At 41.1% G+C, this 21,146-nt stretch overlaps 2 protein-coding genes across 3 annotated transcripts in view; one reads left to right on the top strand and one right to left on the bottom strand.

Annotated features, from left to right (window-relative positions):
- Nucleotides 1-534: 534 nt before the first annotated feature.
- Nucleotides 535-15,522, bottom strand: ANGPTL5 (angiopoietin like 5). Its single transcript, XM_015852257.2, has 8 exons — nucleotides 13,352-15,522; nucleotides 11,453-11,600; nucleotides 10,421-10,524; nucleotides 9,772-9,865; nucleotides 8,387-8,487; nucleotides 3,034-3,154; nucleotides 2,221-2,406; nucleotides 535-1,843 (listed from the first exon to the last, which is right to left on the bottom strand). The coding sequence occupies exons 1-8, from the start codon at nucleotides 13,448-13,450 to the stop codon at nucleotides 1,524-1,526; spliced, it is 1,173 nt and encodes a 390-aa protein (XP_015707743.1). The 5' UTR covers nucleotides 13,451-15,522; the 3' UTR covers nucleotides 535-1,523.
- The window catches only part of CEP126 (centrosomal protein 126), a 30,315-nt gene continuing 24,613 nt past the window's right edge, over nucleotides 15,445-21,146 (top strand). The window contains exons 1-2 of one of the 2 annotated variants that reach the window (XM_015852256.2): nucleotides 15,445-15,692; nucleotides 16,333-16,458. In XM_015852256.2, coding sequence (XP_015707742.1) covers nucleotides 15,568-15,692; nucleotides 16,333-16,458 — 251 coding nt within the window. In that variant the 5' untranslated portion in view covers nucleotides 15,445-15,567. The remainder of the gene's footprint in view (nucleotides 15,693-16,332; nucleotides 16,459-21,146) is intronic. The other variant, XM_032442188.1, reaches the window with a different exon arrangement.

The raw sequence follows: 21,146 nt of genomic DNA, 5'->3' as shown, positions 1-21,146 counted from the left end.
CCGCCAGGTAACTTGCCAGCTCGTTTCTAGCACTCTGCTTTCCAAGGTATATAACTCTAAAACAAAAATGGGCTATACCAATACCAATATGCCACACACTCGCAACGATGATCTGTGAGATTCCAGTGCTCAAGAACTTTTTATAGAAATCTTATTATAGAAAACCCCTCCATTGCTGGACTCCACAAAAGGAAATAAAATAATTATGTGCTCATATTATTATCTAATTAATTGTTGAAGACATCAGAGAAGCACTAAGTGTGATCATGACTAGTAGATACTATGGTAAGTACGAGAAGAGAATTTCATATGCACGTCTATTTTTGTTTATGGTTTCTAACATGAAAATGGACTAAAGCATTGTCCACCATATTGTGAGACAGTAAAAATGAGTAACATAGGGTTTTTAACTGATTCAATACTACATATTGCTACAGACCTGATCCTCTGAGATAGAAGCAAGTATGAGAAATAGCACGCTCAGTCGCTACAGAATAGATGGCAGGTTCCACAAACACCGCAGTACTGACAATATTCATGTGCTTTTTGTATTACTCCACTTTTATTGACAGTAATTCAAACACTTAACACTGCATAGTTTAAAATGATACAACTCCAGTCTTTTGTTCAAGAAGATTCACAAAGTGAACAGCAGGAAAAATGAAAATGATAATTTCGTGCCCATACATCCAAGAATCAAAACTCCAAAGATATGAGACATTATTCATTTTCTTTGAAAAAAATAGAAGTATTCATTTTTCAGTGAATTGAGGGAATTACAAATCTTAACCTGAACATGAAATACAATGACCATGAAAATTAAATAGAAAATAGACCATAGCTCTTGCATATTGCAATCTACTTTACATGGCTAAAAGTCAAGCCCTGAGGGTATACAATACTCGGGGTCTGTGCAGTACTCTCAGAGCATCGTTGTTTATACAAGTAAGGTATGACATGTTTTACAAGTAAGGACCTTGCATGTGTGCTGACAGAAGTTAGTATTATCTTGCCTGATAAGGAATACAGTAAAAAAAAAAAAAAAGAAAGAAAAAAAAAGCTGGTTCTGGGAAATTAACACAAAGAAAAGTTATTTTTTTTTATGAAATATGATTACTAGAATGACCGATGTATCACTTCTTTTAAAGAAAATTTCCTGCGCTTTCTTGGCAATTTAGATATGCAGAGAGCATAGAAGAAACACATTCAAAAATTCAAAACTCAGCATTTCTCTTTTTATAACTTTTCCACTGGATCTGTGAGTACATACGAGGCAGCTAAATAAAAGCTTGTAAACACTGAGCTTCTTTGCTTTTCTGGAAATCCTCTCCTTAGGGCCTTCTTACTCAAGTGGGGCCACTAAACATGCTGATACTTCATAACAAAAATGAGTAACTGTACTATGGAAATGTTTAATAAAGTTTTAAGACTGAGCTGTTTAAATGAAAATGAAAGATGTTAATGTTGCATTGATACATTATCCCACGTAACAGCAAGAATAGATACATTTCTATTTTCATAGGTCAATGGAAATAAGGATCATAGTTCCTCCGAATCTTCATAGAGACTGATTTAATTTTTACTGGCTTATTGTTCACTGTCCATGTATCCCAGTGAATCCCAGTTGCAAGAAATCTACCTGTGTAGCGATGAATGCCATTAAGATTTGCAAGGCCACACTGGTTGAACCACCATCCCGTGTTATCGCTGAAGTTACTGCAGCTCTTTACAGGTTGTTCTTTAAAAGTGCACATTGGCCTACATCCATCATTGTCGACATCAAATGTGCTGAAAGGCATTGAATTCTGATTATCTTCTTTCCTGTATCCTCTGAATGCATCACCTAATTACAGGAGATGGAACAGAATGTTGATAGAGTTACTTGTGAGAAATAGAATTTTTTTTTCACATACTTTGTAACTCACAAACATTTCCTCTGAAATTATTACAAAAATGGATTTCTTCAAAAGCAGTTCAAGGCAGCCCTGCACTGTTGTGTGTTGGATACATAGGAAGAAAAGGTATAAAATACTCAGAAGTATGGAAGCAATGATGAGACATCTTCATCCTCTTTTTGCTTTAGTGCTTTTAGTGTTGCTGACTGTGAAGGTAAAGATTTCTGTCCTCAAAGACACTTACCCCAAGTACTACTCTTTTAAATACACTAAAAAAAGAGAAAGAGTAGGTATCATTAAACACATTAAGACAGGGAGCTCTTACCTGCATTTCCTGAATAACGTCCCAAATGAATTTTAAAAGAACACGCTTCATCCTCTATCCAAAATGCATCATACGATGCGTAGGCATGCTTGTCATTTTCTGATTCCAAATCCACATAGAGACTGAAAGTGGTTGCTTTTTGGTTTACTATATAAAAAATCTTCCTTAATCCAATCCAAAATTCCCCTAAAGCAAAACCACAATGTGCATTCAATAAACACCTAGAAACAGAAAATATAAGGCTTTCTAGTTTTCCTACTTTCCTTGCTGACCTAAATGTAGTAACAATATCTGATAGGCATATATTCCTTTGGAAGACTGACAGAAGTACAGAGTTGTCTCCTTACTTCACTGGGAAGATCCATGGAAAGAAGTCACATGTGTGCACCATCTTTTTCTTCATGACATTTTCAGAGCATTTTACATACAATCACTTTCAAGTGTCCATTTCTAACACACCTTATAAGGCCACAGAAACTAGATGTGCTGAATATCCACTGAACTAGCCAGAATTCAGTGGCGCTCCTACAGATGATACTGAGAGATGACAAAGGTCAGTGTTATGTGAGATGGAACAAAATACAGGATGGGCAGTGGTGAAGGACTCCAGCAGGGCAATGGTCACTGCTGAGAAGGTTAGACTAGAGTTTTGGGAAGGAACAAAGTATCTGAGTATGAAACAAAATACTTCTTAAGAAACAAGAACTTTACGCCCTACCAAAACAGCAATGCAGTGTAGTGGGAATGTAGCTCTCAAAAATACAGTAGGAATGTTGGGTCCACAGCGGGCTTAAGAGTATTTAAAACTCATACCAGAAAGGTCACCAAATCCATCCAGATATTCAGACCACGTTCTCTGGAAAGTAATGATTCCATCAGTTCTTTTCTGAAGCACAGTCCATCCACCTCCTCGAAAATCCATGTCACATAATACCTAAAATAGACATAAGGTACAATTAAGCAATCCTGATGCATCTGTAATGAAGAAAATAGCTTTTCAAATGACATAAAAGTGGACTGTTTATGCTCTTGCCAAACAACGTACCCTTCCTTCCAGCATTTTAAGAAAAAGCTGTGTGCAAATGCCTCTTCACATTAAAAATAAAAGATGTCCTTTACTAAATTTTATTTTGTATTAATAATAGCATGAAGTGGAAGCAACATGGGATAGCATGCATTAATCCTGCAAGAAACGCAGATGGGGGGGGCACTAATAGTGAATATACGTTTATTTCAACAAAGCAAAGAGTCAAAACTTCTTCTGTTTTCTCTTCCACCATCATACCTTCTCCTTCAGAAATAGTTTGTGATGCCTGAGAAATGCAGAGCATTTAATACAGGTGAGGGAATGGAAGAAGTACTAGTGGTAACACAGCATACAATGATTCATGTTGGAGCAGTGGAAAACTTCACATAAAAGGGGGCCTCAATCCAGGGAAGTCTCAATATGAACAGTTAGCAGCCTGCAACTGAGCAGTCCCACTGAATGCACAGGATCAGCTCTCAGATTCTTTGCTTTATGAGATCACTAAGATTTGTGCCCGTTGGTCTGTCAAACAATAACACTTCGGCTGCTCTCTGCTCTCCCATAAAGTATCACATTGCACGGCATGTTTTCTCCTCAGCCCATTTAATGTCAGACACATAACTGACCACCTTAAGTTCAGCATCAAATTGTCCTTGTCTGCCTTGTAATCCCCCTCACAGAGAAGAAACGTGCATTCATGGTGTGGCCCTGGAAAAGTAAGATCTAAATCACCCTCTGCAGAAGTTACCTGCACTGTCTGTAGAAAAAGGGCCCTCAGACCCTGCTGCATTCTTGGGATATCAGTTAAGTGTCTAACATTAAATGGAATGCATCCAGGTCACTCTGGGTATTTTTCAAGTGTTTCTGCAGTGTCACCGCTTGACCAGCTGTAATAAAAATCAGAAATTCTCGGCATCCCGATGTAGAAAGGTGCACATTGCATATTTAGACATTACCATCACCCAAGCAGCAGTCTGAGCTTTACATGCTGCTCCTCCATTGGATGTACAACTCTGGTACTTTTGTCAAAACCAAAGTTTTTTTCTTTGGAGAAATACCCCCACCTCATACTAAGAACTTCTGTGACATAACATCTCCTCTATGAAGCACAAGAAGCAGCAGTACAGAGCTTTGGCATGATCTAATTAATATATCTGAGGCAATTTTTGATCCTCATTACGTGAGGGAGTGATTCTTACAACTCAAACACTGAAGGAATCTCAGTAAGCATCATGTGCATGCAAGCGCATCTGGAAAATGATGGGCTTTTCTCCTCAGAGAGTCACGCTTTTATTTCAGTCACCCAAGGAGAGCAGAACTGGAATAAAAAGAAATATCCATAACTCCAAAATGGGTATTTAGATTACAAATATCTAAAATGCATTACAAGTAACCCTACTGACTCAGACACCATCTTGAAATGAAGACATGCTTTGCTCCTGACTATGAGCCAGAAATACAAAGAAGAGCCCAGTCGGTCACAACATCAAGCATGAGACAGTGGAGTGGTGGTAATACTCAGAAGAATAAGTTTTAGATCTACATGAAAGAACATCAGCATGTTACTTACATATGGCACCAGCTACATAGGAATATGAAATAGGTACGCAAAAACAGAAACTGCTGTATTTCCTAATTTTTTATATGCTGTAAATGATGCAAGTTGTTTCCTTTCTTAAAGTCCTGCAACCCACTTTACTACTTGCTCTGTGTCTCAAATTGTGCAAGGTACCAGGGGCGTGACAGTGCTAAATGAGCATGTGTATATATATCATACTTCTACTGAGTATTTTTCCCTTAGTGTGTACAGGAACTGAATTCCAAACAGCCACTCAGTTTCCCCAACCCATTGATCCAAATGTATAACAATGTATCAGAAAGTGAGCACTGCTTTTAATTGCCTCACATACGAAAGCTCCCACAAAAACCCATTTGGGAACCTGACGCTCATGCTGAAACTGGATGTGCTCAGAGCTCCTGGAATCCAGTTTTGAGTCAGTTCAAATGAACTCTCCAAAATTAGTGCTCACTTTTGAAAATATGAAGATTCAAACATGAAGACATGGGAACACAAGAGATATTAAAAATAGTTTTCTTCATCTATCTGATATCTTTATGCAAACCATTCCAGAGACATTTTGTTATAGTTCCAGAAACATTTAAGAGGCAGCTGATTCCTTCACTGTTGAAAAGGTCCTCCTGTAAATGAGTTCTTCATGTGGCTCTGTTTTCTGTTTTTAATTCTCCTACTACGATTTTCTGCCTTTTTGTGATTTCGTTTTATTTTGCCAGTCCTCAAACTTTCCCCAACTCTTGGCTATCAGCCTCTTGCATGCATTTCAATTTATTTCAATGTCTCGATTTATTTTTGTTCATCCATCATTTCTGTGGTACTTTTTTTACACTTCAACACATGGAAAAATATTGCATTAAACAGTTTCCCCTAAAATAACACTCTGGAGGGAACACACATCCTTTAGATATTTTTCCCTGAGTACTTTTTGGCACTATCTTTTCAGTTCTGTGTAACATTTACCAGACAAGAAATGAGACACTCATTTCAGGAGTGCAGGGAATTCTTATTATTTATAGTTACCTTGTGGTTCAAATCCAATTATTACAGTTTTTGTTTCTTGTTCCCCTTAAGGAACCTTTCCATTCACATAACTGATTCTCAGTTCTTCTGGACACTGGCAGCAATTTCAAACATGGACAGGTGTCAAAAATACGTCTGAAGTTAAAGGAGATTTACCGTTTTACATTTTCTCACATAGATGAAGTCATACCGTCTCTAGTAAAAGTAATTTGGGTGAGACATGAGTATTTCCTCAATGGGATCCTCCTCAATCCAAGAGAAGTTCTGAAACAAGCGTATTTTGTGCTGTAGTTGAGCTGGGAGTGAGGCAGACAGCATTTTCCTCATGCTACACCTATGAGTTCTCTGTGAAAAGTTCTATCTGTTTCTGCCTTTCTTTTACCTGGAAAGAATGTGATGATGAGTTACAGACACTTTCTTTCCTCAAACTTACTTCATTGCACAGAGTGAACAGCAGGATTTTCTACCAGGACTCTGCAGAACCAGAATCTATTTTTACTTTTGAGATCCCAGCATACTTCTGAAGCCTTTTCATAACAATACTGAGCTCTTTTTTTCATAGCACTTTATAAGGTTCCAATTGGCCAGAGATAAAGAGATTCACTCTTCCTCTGTTATACATAAAGGAGGACTTTAAAAGTACCCATTACATTTTGCTATTTACTTGCTGGCTAAAACTCTACATTTTTTTCCTCCAAAAAGTAATAACCCCAGCATGTACTGCAAAATAAAAGTTTCTCAGCGCCATATCCATCTTCACCCTTATCAGTCAGTGCCATATCTGTCTGTTTTCTTCTTAAGGAAGTCCTTATGGACAGATGGCAATGGAAATAAACGTAGAAAAATAAGTTTTCCTAATGTGTGCATGGATCTGGTGACAGGAAATATGACTGCTGTGCTTCACAAGATCCATCCACAGGTTCTGAAGTAACTGGCAAATGAAGTTGCCAAGCTGCTATACATCATATTAGAAAGGTCACAGTGGTGAAGTCCCCCCTGAAAGGAAAAGGGGAAATATAACCCCCACTAACAAGAAAGGGAAGAGAAGATCCAGGGAACTACAGGCCAGTCAGTGTCACTGTGTCCCTGGCAAGATCATGGAGCAGATCCTCCTGAAGTTCCTTCTGAGGCACATGGAAAATAAAGATGAGGTGACTGGTGTTAACAAAGACAGCTTCCCTAAGGGCAAGTCATGCCTGACAAACTTGGTGTCCTTTCATGATGGAGTTACAGCATCAGTGGGGAAGGGAAAAGCAGCAGTGAAAGGGAAAAGCAGCAGTGAAAGGGAAAAGCAACTGACACATGGCCTACCTGGATTTGTGCAAGGCATAGACACTGTCCTACATGACATCCTGGTTGCCAAATTGGAGAAGAATGGATTTGGACTCACTGGATAAGGAATGGGCTGGATGGTCGCCTTCAGAGAGTTGTGGTCAGCAGCTCAGTGTCCAAATGGAGATCAGTGACAAGTGGTGTTCCTCAGGGATCAGTGCTGGGACTGGTGTTATTTAACATCTTTGTAGGCAACATGGACAGTGGGATTGAGTGCACCCTCAGCAAGTTTGCAGATGACACTGAGCTGAGTGGTGCAGTTGGCACTCTGGAGAGAACAGATGCTATACAGAAAGATCTGGACAGGCTTTAGAGGTGGGCCTATGCCAACCTCATGAAGTTCAACAATGCCAAGCACAGGGTCCTGCACCTGGTCAGGGCAATCCAACCACAGATACATGTTGGGCAGAGAATGGCTTGAGAGCAGCCCTGAGGAGAAGGATTTAGGGGTGTCAGCTGATGACTCAACATGATCCAGTAATATGCACTCATAGCCCAGAAGGCCAACTGTATCCTGGGTTGCATCAAGTGAAGCGTGATCAGCAGGTGAAGGGGGTGATTCTGCACCTCTGCTCTGCTCTCATGTGACCCCACCTGGAGTACAATGCCCAGTTCTGGAGCCCTCAACACAAGAAGGACATGGAGCTCCAATGCAGCAGGTCCAAAGAAGGGCCACAGAGATGGTCAGAGGGCTGGAGCACCTCTCCTACAAGGACAGGCTGAGAGATCTGGGGCTGGAGAAGATAAAGCTCTGGAGGGACCTCATAGCAGCCGTCCAGGACCTGACAGGGATCTACAGGAAAGCTGAGGAGGGACATTTTAAAAGAGCATGCAGAAACAGGACAAGGGGAAATGGATTTAAACTAGAAGAGGATGGAATTCAACTAGATATTAACAAGAAATTCTTTACTGTGAGGGTGGTGAGAAACTGGAACAAAAAGCAGAGTTGGAGAGTTTCTTCAGTTTTCCTCTTTGGTACATTTTTCACTACAAATGAAAACTAATTATGAGATATTATATCAGAGTTTAAATTTCAGTGTAGAAACTGATCTTTTTCCTTCAAAACTGTAGCAAAGGCAGACACATTTGGATGATTTAATACACTTCTTATTCATCAGTTGGAAAACTATCATGGAATACATGTTATTAAGTATATTCTAAGTGGATATTCTCAAGCAAATTTCAGCTATCATGAGAAATAAACTTGTTACCTCAAAAGCATAATTTGATCCTTCTGGGTGGATAATGTACAGACCACTTGGAGTTTTTGAAACTGAGCCAACGGTATCTTTGATATCAGTGCAATCCAACCCTGGAGAATAAAGTATTTGATGAAGCTTATTAACACAACATGTTTTTTTAAAAAGAGCACAAATACAACAAGAGGAGAAATACAAATTCTGCTGGGAACTCATGAATGATCTGAAATGGAATCTCTTGATGGGCAAATTTAAAATATGTATTTATTTTATATACCCTCACCTTGGGGGAACTGGAACTAGATGACCTTTAAGGCCCTTCCAACCCAAACCATTCTATGATTCTATGGGATGATAATTCTCTGAGATCCACTAAGCTTGGAAAGAAGAATAAATTGCATTTTATTGAAAGTCATTCTAATCTTAACTGATATGATACAGAAAGTAAAGATTATATGATGGTTGCTCCAAAACTAATTCCTCCTATTTTATTCTGTTGGCACACAACATCAGAGGCGGATGTTGGTGTATGGCAGTAGAGGTTGAACCTTCCCACCAATATTCCATTCCATTTTGTTGCTGTGCGACAGATGGCAGCAGAGGAGCAGTTTAACAAATACTGTCTGACATGGAAATGCACATGATGCACAGGCGTGGAACTGAATTCCTCTATGTAGAAAAAAATGGCATCCACCGACATTTATGGAAAGCAAACGGTGGATGTAAGCACAGTGAAGTGGTGTATAGTGCATTTCAGCAGTGGTGACAGTAACGTGTTCCAGACAGCCATGCACAGCTTTCACACCATGAAGAGTGTCCTGATCAGTTCATCTGCATGAGTTGGCTGATGGTGACTACGTTGAAAAATAGTGTTTTGCCAGCTAAGAATTTACTCTATCAAATAGTGTCATTGTGCCCTTTGCATTTGTCATAGTTTTCATAGGAAGCATTACTTTCAGAGCAGCCTACATATATGCAGTTTCTATTTCACAGATTTTGTTTGGTTAACATTTGTACAGAGTACAAACACATATTACCCAGGGAAATTCCTGCAAATGTTTCTATTTGTACTCATAGAAGTTTTTATATCATAGTATGCATAGATATATAAAGTCTCTTGCTAAGTGTTAAGCTAAGTGTGTGTTAGACTCAAGTTCCTAAGGCTGGTAGGACTGAGAAAGATAATATTTCCTATAGCTGGGTTGGGAACTGTAAAGAATATGGTCAGTCCAACGAGATTCTTATATAATTCATTATTTTTTCAGATTTTATGTGTGCATACTAACACAGAGTAATTATTGTACATATTATAATTGCTTATCTGTAATTTGTTCTTTGTTAAGATACTCTCAAAGATAAAAAGAAAAAGCTTAAGATTAAATGTGGAAAATATTTACCGTGGGATTGAACTGCTTTGTAAGGAAGTGGATCCAAATGCTTTCTTAAAACTTCTGCATTCAGAAGAAGAACTCTGCTCATGAGTTCATTCACCTGAAAGTTTAAATAAATACTTTAAAACAGGTTGCAGTGAAGTAATTTATATTCTAAGGATGGTCTTTTTAAGAGTCCTAGTAAACATAATCTGAAGGTCACTTTTGAGATATTTGTGATTTGTAACTTCATTATGTGAATCTGTCAAATTTTTTACTTTCTGCATCCAAAGTCACTTTTAGGCATAACTCCAATCAATTCAAGGAAAGCCCTTCACTTTGATTAAAGCTTTTTATATGCATTGAGTGAGCACGGTGTTTATGAGCTACTGCCAGTTAATGATAATATAATGTCACGTGCACAAGTACAACAGGGCTGCATACAGCCACTTGTCCTACTGCCACATGTGGCACTCGGCTATGCACTGGGTGGTCCCAATTGCTCCCTGGGTCTCACACTTTAGCCAGGATACAAGACAACCCTCCTGAAGTCCATGCAACAGAGACTCTCATTCTACCATGTTAATAACAAAGTAAATAATTCATTTTCTTCAGTTCGACAATAATCATAGTGCTAAATAATAAATAAAAATGTTTATGATAAAGAACAAAGTACCTGATTAGAAAGGTAATCCAAGGAAGACTGTTGATCATCCATCATGTTTCTTATCAGTTTTTTCGTGCTTCTTGCATATTCAACAAGAGAGCTCTGCAAATTTCCTTTAAAAGAAATATGTTCATTCGCCTTGTTAGCCCAAACTTTAAAATAGACTCGATCAAATAATGGCACACCTACTTATGATATCTAAGTGAATATTAAAAGTGTTTAACCTTAGAGTATCTAAGGTACCTAAAAGTGAAAGCAAAGTACAGACACCAAAGATTAAACTCAAAGATGCTAAGAACTTCAGCCTCACAAACCGTAAGATTTGATGAATTCCATCTTAACCTTCAGCTACTGGGATAACAAGTTAATGGATAACACAGAAATTTAAACACATCTGAAAAAGGGAGAAATGCAGGGTTTCCTGCTACTCTGCATTTTGCCTGTTTACTGTGCTATTTACTCGGGTTCCTTGTTTTGCCCTGGTGCTAAAAATATAGTAACTAAACTTGCCATGTAATCAATAATACATACTGAAAATAATATGGGAAAGACAAGAATTTTGACACATTTTTTCTGAGGCTGGATAACGTCAGCTGCTGGTTAGTTTTTCCAGGTGATGAACAGAGGATACGTCCTGCATATATATGTACAAAAGGCAAGCTCAAATACAGGTTTCTTCCCACTTAATTTCAGACTCTTAAGTAAAATGTTTAAATAAGGAACAGACACTCAAGCCTCTCTCTCCAATGGAGAGAGCTACAGATATTCAGAGGATAACACAGACAGGTGGGGTGAGCTACTGCCTGGATTAGCCTGTCCCCAGAAGCAATTATAAAGAGAAAGTAGCATGATTAACTTCATTGTCCCAGCTGCACACAGCATCTCAAATCTGAACAGCATTCAGAGTGGGCAGCTTGGTCAAAGTCTGCCACATGTGCAGGTTAAAAAATAAATTAGCACAGCAGAGCATAGCGTAGCAGAAGAATGCATAGCACAGCATTGCATAGCTTCTTGTTGAGAGTATTCTGTATGAATACATACTGCACATATACTGTTTTTCCCCTCGTAAAATTTTAGCTTGAACATCACATGGCACAAGGCATTGTTCTTTTTGTTTTGAAATATCTGCAGATCTATTTTTCTCTTCTGCCTTGAGTGGTTCCTCCACAGCTCCAACATTCCTTGTGCCCTGTTGTACCAAACAATGGAGGGGGAAATAAATTGATCACAAACATATGTTAGATTGCTCAGTCTGCCAAAATGAAACCGATTAATCCACGGTTCTTCCTTTAAAACCTGCTTTCTTAAAGGTTTTATAGCTGTACTTGACAGAGCTGAGGTCAAGTACATTACTTGTTAGGCATCATCTTCTACTTAGCCATGTCTTGCAAGGGTGTCAGACGTAGAGAGAATCACTAAATTATAGAATCATTTGAGCTGGAAAATACCCTTAAAGGTCACGTAGTTCAACTTCCCACCAATGAACCGGGACACCTACAGCTCCATCAGGTTGCTCAGAGCCCCACCAGCCTGACTTTGAGCGTCATCCACCACATCTCTGGGCATGTAACCTCCATACATTTTTATAATACACCACAATTTCTGCTAAAATACTCTGAGTGATCTGCAGGCCAAAACTCCCAAATGCTTGCATTCAAGAAGCTCGCATTTTAAGGCTTGCCACACCCAACAGACATCTCAAATGCCCACAAAGTTATTTCCCCTGGAAAGGAGAAGGCTTTGGGATTTAGCACATATTACAAAACCCTTTAACTCTACAAAGGCTCCAAATTCAGAACTTAAGAGTTTGTTTGTGGAAACAATTCCTGAAGTTATGAGTCCAGGCACACAAGTAGCCTCAAACAGATTTACAGACAAATCCAGCACACAAAAAACATTTAAGGTGCTCTTGTTGGGGAAAGCTTAAGGAGACACTATTTGCAGGGATACAACTGACTGAAATAGTTATCATAAAAGCATTAGTAATCGTAGTTTTGTACTACTACAACCAGAAATGTTATTTCAAAATAATATTTTCATGCTGAATGTTTTTTCTTCCATGGTGCCATAAAATACAGGGCTGTTTCAGATCCATCGCTTAAAGAAATGCTGAAATAATCCATGAAAAATCTCATTTAAGTCTTTGTTCATTAATTCCATGATCTCAGAATTGCTGATGCATGCTCATATACTGCACCTTCAGATGTAAATAGGAGCTTGGAAACTTAAAGATTCTGATTATAAAGAAAACTTACTTAGACTTGACCAAATTGACTATTTGCTCTCCTTTCCAGCTTCAGCTTTCTCTTTCTGCTTTTGGAACTACACTGACAGAGCTCTGAACAGGATTTTCCTGATTTCTGCTTTTTAAAATTGAAAATATAAGGATTACATTAAACTCTTAACAGGGAGATTGAAAAAAAAAAGAAGTTGTTTCTCAATTATTGACTTGATTCAATTTTGTGTCTAGAAAGGAATAAATGCTACAGAATGAAAACAATGTGTTTCTTTGATATCGAAACAAGCACAAAATAAAGGAAGCTACTCACCAGCTGCTCAATTAAGAAACGTTAAGAAAATACTTTAATCAATATTAATTCATTTTAAAGGCAAAATGAAACAGGCAATTAAATCAGACCTCGGGAATTCATGTCACAGGTTGGACTGTGCCTACACCAGCAGTCACTGTGTCTTTGCAGAGATGCACATAACCATAAAAATACAGCCCAGCAACTGAACTGGGATAAAAGATGCTAAAATAAAAACTGTTTTCCTGTTGTACTGAACTCCCACAGTTTCAATGCACTTTCTTCTCTCTGAAAATACTGAATTATTCCACATTTTCATACCTACCCTGAATAAAGCAGGCTAGTTCTGTCACTTTTCTAAGAAATTATTCAGTTCCATTTATTATCTCAGCAAAGTAACCGAAAGTCTTACCTTAGATGAACAAGGCTTGACATCACTTACAAGAGTTTCTCCCCAGCCCAACAAAAGAACACTAAGAGAAATTAATGAAGTTACCCCAAAGCGGTTCATCTTTTACTTGCAGCAATGCAAATGTTTTGACGGGATTCACATTTCTGCGGAAAGAATTGTATGCTGCAAAGTGCTGAGCTAACTACTTGGGAATGTGGACAGCACAAAGAGCAGCCAACAGATCCCTCCTTTGATGCCTGCACTTAATAGAACACAGCCCTGTTGCATGGTAGATTTATCTACTCGCACTGCTTGTCACCTGTGAGCACTTCCTGCTCATTACCTGCACGTGACACACCAAACATGTCTTTGCACTGTGGTAAAAGCATGGCAGATTCTTACATGCTGGTTTTGAGCACCGGTATTTGTGTTTGGTAGTGAGTAATTTAGGCTCAATGAAAGAAAAAAAAAAAAAAGAAAAAGGTATTGATTTTCAACATTTTAAAAGGCTTTTATCATTAAACTGAAGGTGTTTTCCTTCGTGGGGTGGCAGAACACAAGATTTGGTTGTGAAAGCAATTTTAGCTTATGTCCAAACCTCATTTTGCTCCACACCTCTGGGATATGTCACATCTGAATTACTTTCAGAACAAACTCTTGAGTGTCGCCTCAAACAAGGACAGCCAACGTCCTACATTGGTCTCAGTGCTGTGTTCACATCCACCCCTGTCCAAACCTGACATACACTGGAAATTGCCTTTACTACAGTGAGATTTAAAAGCAGTTGCAAGTGGGGGATAAATTCAGTGTTAAATCCACATATTATTCCATTTTTTAGTGCAATGCTTTGTTTCAAAATCAGTAGTTACAGGGCAGTCAGTGCCCTTAACTGGCCCATTCCTCAGAAGGGAGCATTCACATGGAAGTTCTCTGTGACATTTTTAACAACTTCTGTTAGTCGGGATCCAATGTAATCAAATGTTTAATCTGTTCTGGAATACTTTATAGCCTTCCAAGATAGGAATTCTGGAATGTTACCAGTGCACCAGTTGATGCTTGCTTACAAAGATGCAGGTTACGATCCATGCTACAGTCTTGGGGAGTTAAGGTGAAAAGGTTTTCTTTGCTGACTATATGTGACACTAAGGTTTTCACTCCTCTTCCTATACACAGAAGTAGGAAGGGATGGCAAATTTCAGGAAGGAATGGTTACAATGGGCAGATCCTTGGCTGAACTCCTCCCCTACACAGTTAAAATGAAACCTGGAAGAAAGCTAAAGGGCATTAGCAGATTAATCCCCCCTGGAACAAGAAGGAAAGAAAAATGTTCCTGCAGCAGCATAGCTGTGCTCCAGCCTTCAAATCAGATTAGTAATAAATTCAGTCTGTCCCACAAAGATTTTAAAGTTGATCTTTATCCTTTACTGGAATATCTGTCTCCAGCTCACATTAAAAGTTATGAAACTTCTTCCAAATCAGCTGCCAGAGCGGGATCTTCCATTTTGTAACCATTTGAGATCGAGCTGTTTGCTAGAATAACCATCCAGCTCTGCAGTACATGGTGCTCAGCTTATTCACCAAGAAAAGCAGCTAATGACCTGGAGGAGGCTACAGAGTGGGGCTGTGAAGAAGAACAAAGAGGAAAAGGTGTTAGAAGAGAGAAAGAAAGATTTGAAGACCATTCTTAATACTGAATTTAAGAAGAATTCAGTTACGAGTTTTCCTGGATAAGATAAAAATATACAGTAAGACTGAGAAGTTTAAATTCTTTCTAAGCATGACATAAGCTCAAATTTGGTAGCTGTTTTACAGCTGTGATTCAGTCCCATTTGCATGACTCTTTTCTCGGTGAAGTCTTTTATGGTATCATTTACAGGCTGAGAGCTGGGGCTGTTCAGCCTGAAGAAGGCTCTGGGGAGACCTGAGAGCAGCCTTTCAGTATCTAAAGGGGGGCTGAAAGAAATAAGGGGACAGACACTTTATCAGGGTCTCTTTTGATGGGACAAAGGGAAATGGTTTCAAACTAAGAGACGAGATTTAGACGTAGGAGATGAATCTTAGTTAGGAGATTTAGTTTTTTGTGGTAATAGCAGTGAGGCACTGGGACAGCTCGCCCGCTCCGCTCCGAAGCCCAACCGAGGCGGCTCCCGGCAAACCGCCGCCCCTCGGCCCGTCCCATCGGCCGCTCCCCGCCGCCCCGCCCCGTTGCGAAGGAAGCGGCGTCTCCCGTTGCTACGATGGCGGCGGTGCGGCCACAGGAGCCGGGCCGCTCCATGGAGCCCGGCGGGACGGACGGCGCTGCGCTGTGGAGGCGGCACCTCCAGCGCTCGGCGGGACGCGGGGCGGGCGCGGAGCTGAGCGCGTATCCTTCCGCGAGCGGCGGAACCGCCGCCCTCAGGAACTGCCTGACCGGGAATGGCCGCCCGCTCCTCGCCACACGGCGGGGTGGGCCCTGTGGGGCCGGGGGTGCGGGGCGGCTCTGTGACAGTGCGGCAGGGTGGCAGCCCACATTCCCAGCCCTAGTTTTTGATGGTTTTGATGGTACGGGGCACAGGGGGCACCATTTGTATGGTAAGAGGCACGGGGTGCCCAGAGTGGTGGTGCCCCGTCCATGCAGACACTACTGGTCAGGCTGGAAAGGGCTCTGAGCACCTGATGGAGCTGTAGGTGTTCACTGCAGGGGAGATGGACCAGGTGGTCTTTAGGTGTCCCATCCAATTCAATTTTGTGATCCTGTGATGTGTTAAATTTACTGTAAACAGTAAAATGTAGCTACGTTATTATTTTTTTTTTCCAGATGAACAGTGAATGAATTATGGCCATAATACGTATCTCTGGGAGCAACTGTTGTGTAATTCACCAAACAGTCTATCAGTGTCTTGAATGTGATGGGATAAAGTTTGCCCTTTGCTCACAAAGGCACATGAAGGTCCATTCAGCAGCTTCTGCATCTGTCATGAGCTGCTGAGACACGGCCAGCACTGTCCTTAACACAGAGCCAGGGACAGAGCTGTAGCAGTGCCCTTGGGATGGGATTTAGAAGAAGAACGCTGGGCACTGAAAGAAGATCAAAGGCTGCATCGGAGCAGAGCAAGGAAGTACTTGATGGAGACAAATAGAAGAAGGAGGTGAGTAACAAGGGCTGTTCTGTGGGAGGTTAGAAAAAGCTGAGACAGAAGTTTGAGACAGGTCAGTGTGTTTCTGCAATGTGCACGTTCACTTTGCTGAGCAGCCTCACTGCTTTTCCCAGAGGAATTGAACCTGGGCATAAAAAATTCACTAAACCTAAAATAAATTATAAGGGAACAATATTCTGAGTTCTACTTTGATGGACCACATACACACGTTGTTGCTCTGACCTTGCAGACAGTCTTTATAGGCAGCAGATAGTATTTATACTGCTGTTTTAGCTCCACAGATGATTGACATACTGTGCTGTCAGCACACATTATGGAACACAAAGAAAAATGGATGAGGAAGTACCACTTGGGAGCGATTAAAGACCCGCAGCCTTTGCAGATAATATACCAAGCCTCAGCTGAAAGATTAAATATCTTCTTTAGTTTTATGGAACGGCAGCACTGTAACACTACACATCTCAGCTGAACACTATTTATCATGTTACCTGTCTTGAAATATTATTTGCTGATGGAAAAGCAAACAGAGACAACCTGCATATTTTTGACAGACTGGAATAGCTAAACTAACACTTGCTGATATGTAAATACATTTCCATATTCATTTCAGTATGGCCTTAGGAGTATTATACAGTATATAGGAGTATTATACAGGGCCAAATTACCCAGGTGAGCCAGTTAAAAAAATTAGAACGTTATTTCCATTTGTGATAATTGAGAATAAGCATCATAAGTGGTTCAGATGGAAATCTGTGAGGACAAGTATTCTGCTAAATGTAAATAAGGCAGCTGTCAAATTCCAAACCAAGAGCCATTGTGGCTATGTCTCAAATCTGCTTGTGAGCCAAGAACGATTATCTTTGTAACATGCTGTGGAGGTGCTAGCTATGATGACTCTCAAGGACTGTGTGACTCCCTTAAGCTTCGAGTTCTCACCTGGCAGCACCTTAAATATGCTCTGACAGGGCTTATATGCTTATAGGCAAGCATCAGAAGTTATTCTTGGCACTGCTACCTTATGTTCTCAAAACTGGAATTTCCTTTCATTATTTTTCTTCTTTCAACATATGCAGCATAAATGGGTACAGTGTGAAATCCTGCAGTCTTATTGCTACTTCTAACCTTCACGCAGAATGGCTGAGGTTGGAAGAGAGCACTGGAGGCCATCTAATCCACCCCCTGCTCAGGTTGCCTCAGAAGCAGGGTGCTCAGGAGCACATCCAGGTGCCTTTGGAAGGAGCAGACTCCACAGCCTCTCTGGGCAGCCTATGCCAGTGCTCCATCACCTGCACAGCACAGAAGTGCTTCTGGTGTTCAGATGGACCCTGCTGTGTTCCACTTTGTGACCACTGTCTCTTGTCCTGGCACTGGACACCACCAAAAAGAGTCTGACTCTTCCTCTTCGCACCATCCCTTCAGGTATTACTGCACATTGATGACATCCCCCAGAGCCTCCTCATCTACAGGCTCAACAGGCCCTACTCACTCAGCCTCTCCTCACAGGAGAGGTACCCCAGTCCCCTCATTATCCTGGAGGCACGCCACTGAACTCTCTGCAGTATGTTCATGTCTCTCGTGTACTGCAGAGTCCAGCACTTTACTGCAGGTGTGACCTCACTAATGCCAAGTAGAGGAGAAGGATCACCTCCTTCACCCTGCTGGCAGTACTCTGTCTAACGCTACACTGTTAGGGGTCTTTGCTGCAGAGGAGCATTTCTGGCTCACGTTCAGTTTAGTGCTCAGCAGGACCCCCAGGACTTTTTCTTCTATTCTCCTTTTCACCGTGATGCAACCCAGCATATACTTCTGCCTGGGGTTGTTTGTCCACAGATGCAGGGCTCTGCACTTCTTATCAAACTTCATGAGATTTTTGTTAGCCCATTTCTCCAGCCTGCTGAGATCCTTCTGGATGGCAGCAGGACCCTCTGGCATATCAGCCACTCCTTCCAGGTTAGTGTCATTTGCAGCCTTGCTTTGAGTACACTTTTCTCCATCAACCAGATCATTTGTGAAGATGTTGAACAGGTCTGGACCCAGTACTGACCCCTAGGATAAAAAGGTTAGTTTCCTCCAGCCGGACTTTTTGCCACTGGTAACCATCCTTTGGCCCTGACCATTCTGACAGTTTTCAACCCACCCTTCTGTCTGCACATCCAGCTCATATTTCAGCAGCTTCTCTGTAAGGATCTAATGGGAGACAGTATCTAAAGTCTGTCTACCTTACTAGACTTATTATCTTACTAGGTAGGCAATATCCCTTGCTATCCCCTTATCTCCAAAGCCAGTCATTTCTTCATAGAAGCTTGCCAAGTTGGTTGAGCGTGAGGTCAGCCTTAAATTTACAAAGCCTGTCTTGAAAAGTAAGAGCAGTGAATTTCCTTTAACAGACCTAGGGAAGATAGAGCAGAACCTTTGCTCTGTTCTCAACCTTGTTTTATGCACTTTTTAAGCTAATGAGAAGTCCATACGCAGAGAGGATGCAGACTGAACTCTTTTGTTTTCAATCTATTGACCATTATGTGACAGGCAAACTATGACTTTGTTGCCATTACTGAAATATGGTGGGAGCAGAATAAATCCCCCAAGATATAGGTACTGTCAGAAGTCTGTAGGGCCAGATGAAATCCACCTGAGGATGCTGAGTTGGTGAACATGATTGCCAAGCTAGTTTCCACCATCTATCAGCAGTCCTGGTCAATCAGAGAGGTCCCAGAGGCTTGGAGGCTTATTAATGTGATCCTTATCTATAAAGGAGAATCTGGGGAATGACAGGCCTTTCAGCCTGACCATGGTGCCAGGGAAGGTTATGGAACAGATCATAGTGAGATCACACAACGTGCGTGGGACAGCTGGATGATCAGGCCTAGCCAGCATGGGCTCATGGAAGTCAGGTCCTGCATGACCAGCCGGATCTCCTTCTATGGACAGGTGACTCACATGGTGGATGAGGCAAAGGCTATTGACGTAGTCTGTCTAGACGTCAGCAAAGCCTTTGACGCCGTGTCCCACAGTATTTCCCTGGAGAAGCTGGCAGAAGGGAAACAAAACTCATGAAGGATCTGGAGCACAAGGCTTATGAGGAGCAGCTGAGGGAAATTTAGTCTGGTGAAGTGAAGACTCAGGGGACACTTTATTGCTTTCTGCAACTACCTGAAAGGAGTTTATGGATGGGTGGTGGTCAGCCTCTTCTCCCATATAACTAGTGATAAGACAAGAAGAAATGGCCTCAAGTTGTGCCAGGGGAGGTTCAGGTTGGATATTAGGAAGAATTTCTTCTCTGAAGGAATGGTGAGGCATTGGAACAGGCTGCCCAGGGAGGTGGTGGAGCCACTGCTCCTGGAGATGTTTAAGAGTAGATGCAGTGCTGAGGGACATGGTTTAGTGAGTATTGGTGGTAGGTGGGCAGTTAGACTGGATGACCTTGGAGGCCTTTTCCAACCTTAATGATTCTATGATTCTATGAAATATGAGCCACTGCCTAAGCACATACTTGCTATAAGTGAATAGAGTATCACATTTTGTGTTCATATGCCTCAGTGCATTTTAAATACCAGCTGTCACCCTGCTGGAAGCGCAGCCGTCCTGCTGTTACTGCTCAGTGCTGAACGTGTATCCAGTTTCACCATGATGTTACTGGTTGCAGGTAGACAGTAGGTTCAGGAAACACAAAATCTCCTGTGGTTGTCTGCGTGCATTTTAAAGCTTTACAGTCAGCTGCCCTGGGTGAGTGTTTTGCATTACCTTGACATCTGAATAGCTAATCCATCTGTTGTAACTGGGGAAGGAAATATTTTCCAAGTCTGTATCAGTTTTCAATATCTACTCACTGCTTCTTCTTTTTTCAAGAAAAATAAAGATAAAAACCATATGCACAAGCTTTGTGCTCCACCTACTGGCTGATTAGCATTGATTGCTTAAATTATTCATCAGCATCTTTCTGTGGGAGAGGACAAAAAACAAGGCAGTGCCAGAGACGGGAGAAAGATGTTAGCACTTGGTAAAGAGAGATGGAAAAGTATTAGGAACTCAGTACTGCTTTCTACATTAGAATGAAAATTCAGAAAGCAGGGGTGACTGTAACCACGCAGACCTCTAAGCCAGAATTGCCACTGCTGGTTGCCAGCCACAGCCCTGGACTGTCTTTTCTCTGCTGAACTTTTCTTGACCTGCTCGCACCTTTCTTTCCCTTGGTTTAGCACTAACAGCAATTTCTCTCATTTGATCGGGTGCCAGTGGCTAACTGATTTGCTGTTACTTATCCTTTTATTGCATGACCGTAGTTTTATACAGGTAGCAGCTATGGGCTGTAATCCTACGTAGAATGGAATATTTGTGACTAACATATCGATGTAGAGTAGTCCAGACCCAGTACAAGAGCAGAGGTCTCGAGAACTGGAGACACAGGCTGTGGCACTGAGGAGTGCAAGCATTGATGATAATGGACAGCACACACACCTGGCACTGGAGACCCCACAGCTATAGACTGATCAGCACCAGTCCGTTAAGGAGGTGCAGACCTGGATCTGACAGAACTGGCTGCAGAAGTAACGGAGAGAACAACAGAGTAGCATGGGATTTATGTTAAAGGCACCTGGTGTGAAATATCTGGATGTACCATGAACCTATGGATCTGTTAAAGAAGAGCAAAAGTGTAAAAGTGTGGTAGGAAACATCAAAAT

This window comes from Coturnix japonica, chromosome 1 (genome assembly GCF_001577835.2).
Source record: "Coturnix japonica isolate 7356 chromosome 1, Coturnix japonica 2.1, whole genome shotgun sequence".
Lineage (NCBI taxonomy): Eukaryota > Metazoa > Chordata > Aves > Galliformes > Phasianidae > Coturnix > Coturnix japonica.
This window is presented reverse-complemented; position numbering and strand designations above follow the sequence as displayed.

What these genes read in the sequence shown, in the direction of transcription:
- ANGPTL5 (XM_015852257.2), bottom strand. Translation starts at nt 13,450, where the DNA reads ATGAACCGCTTTGGGGTAACTTCATTAATTTCTCTTAGTGTTCTTTTG. An exon ending in GATCAAATTATGCTTTTGAG is followed by an intron (nt 3,155 to 8,386) that starts GTAACAAGTTTA and finishes TGTCTATTTTAG; the next exon opens with GTATTATGTGACATGGATTT. An exon ending in ACGTTATTCAGGAAATGCAG is followed by an intron (nt 1,844 to 2,220) that starts GTAAGAGCTCCC and finishes TCCTGTAATTAG; the next exon opens with GTGATGCATTCAGAGGATAC.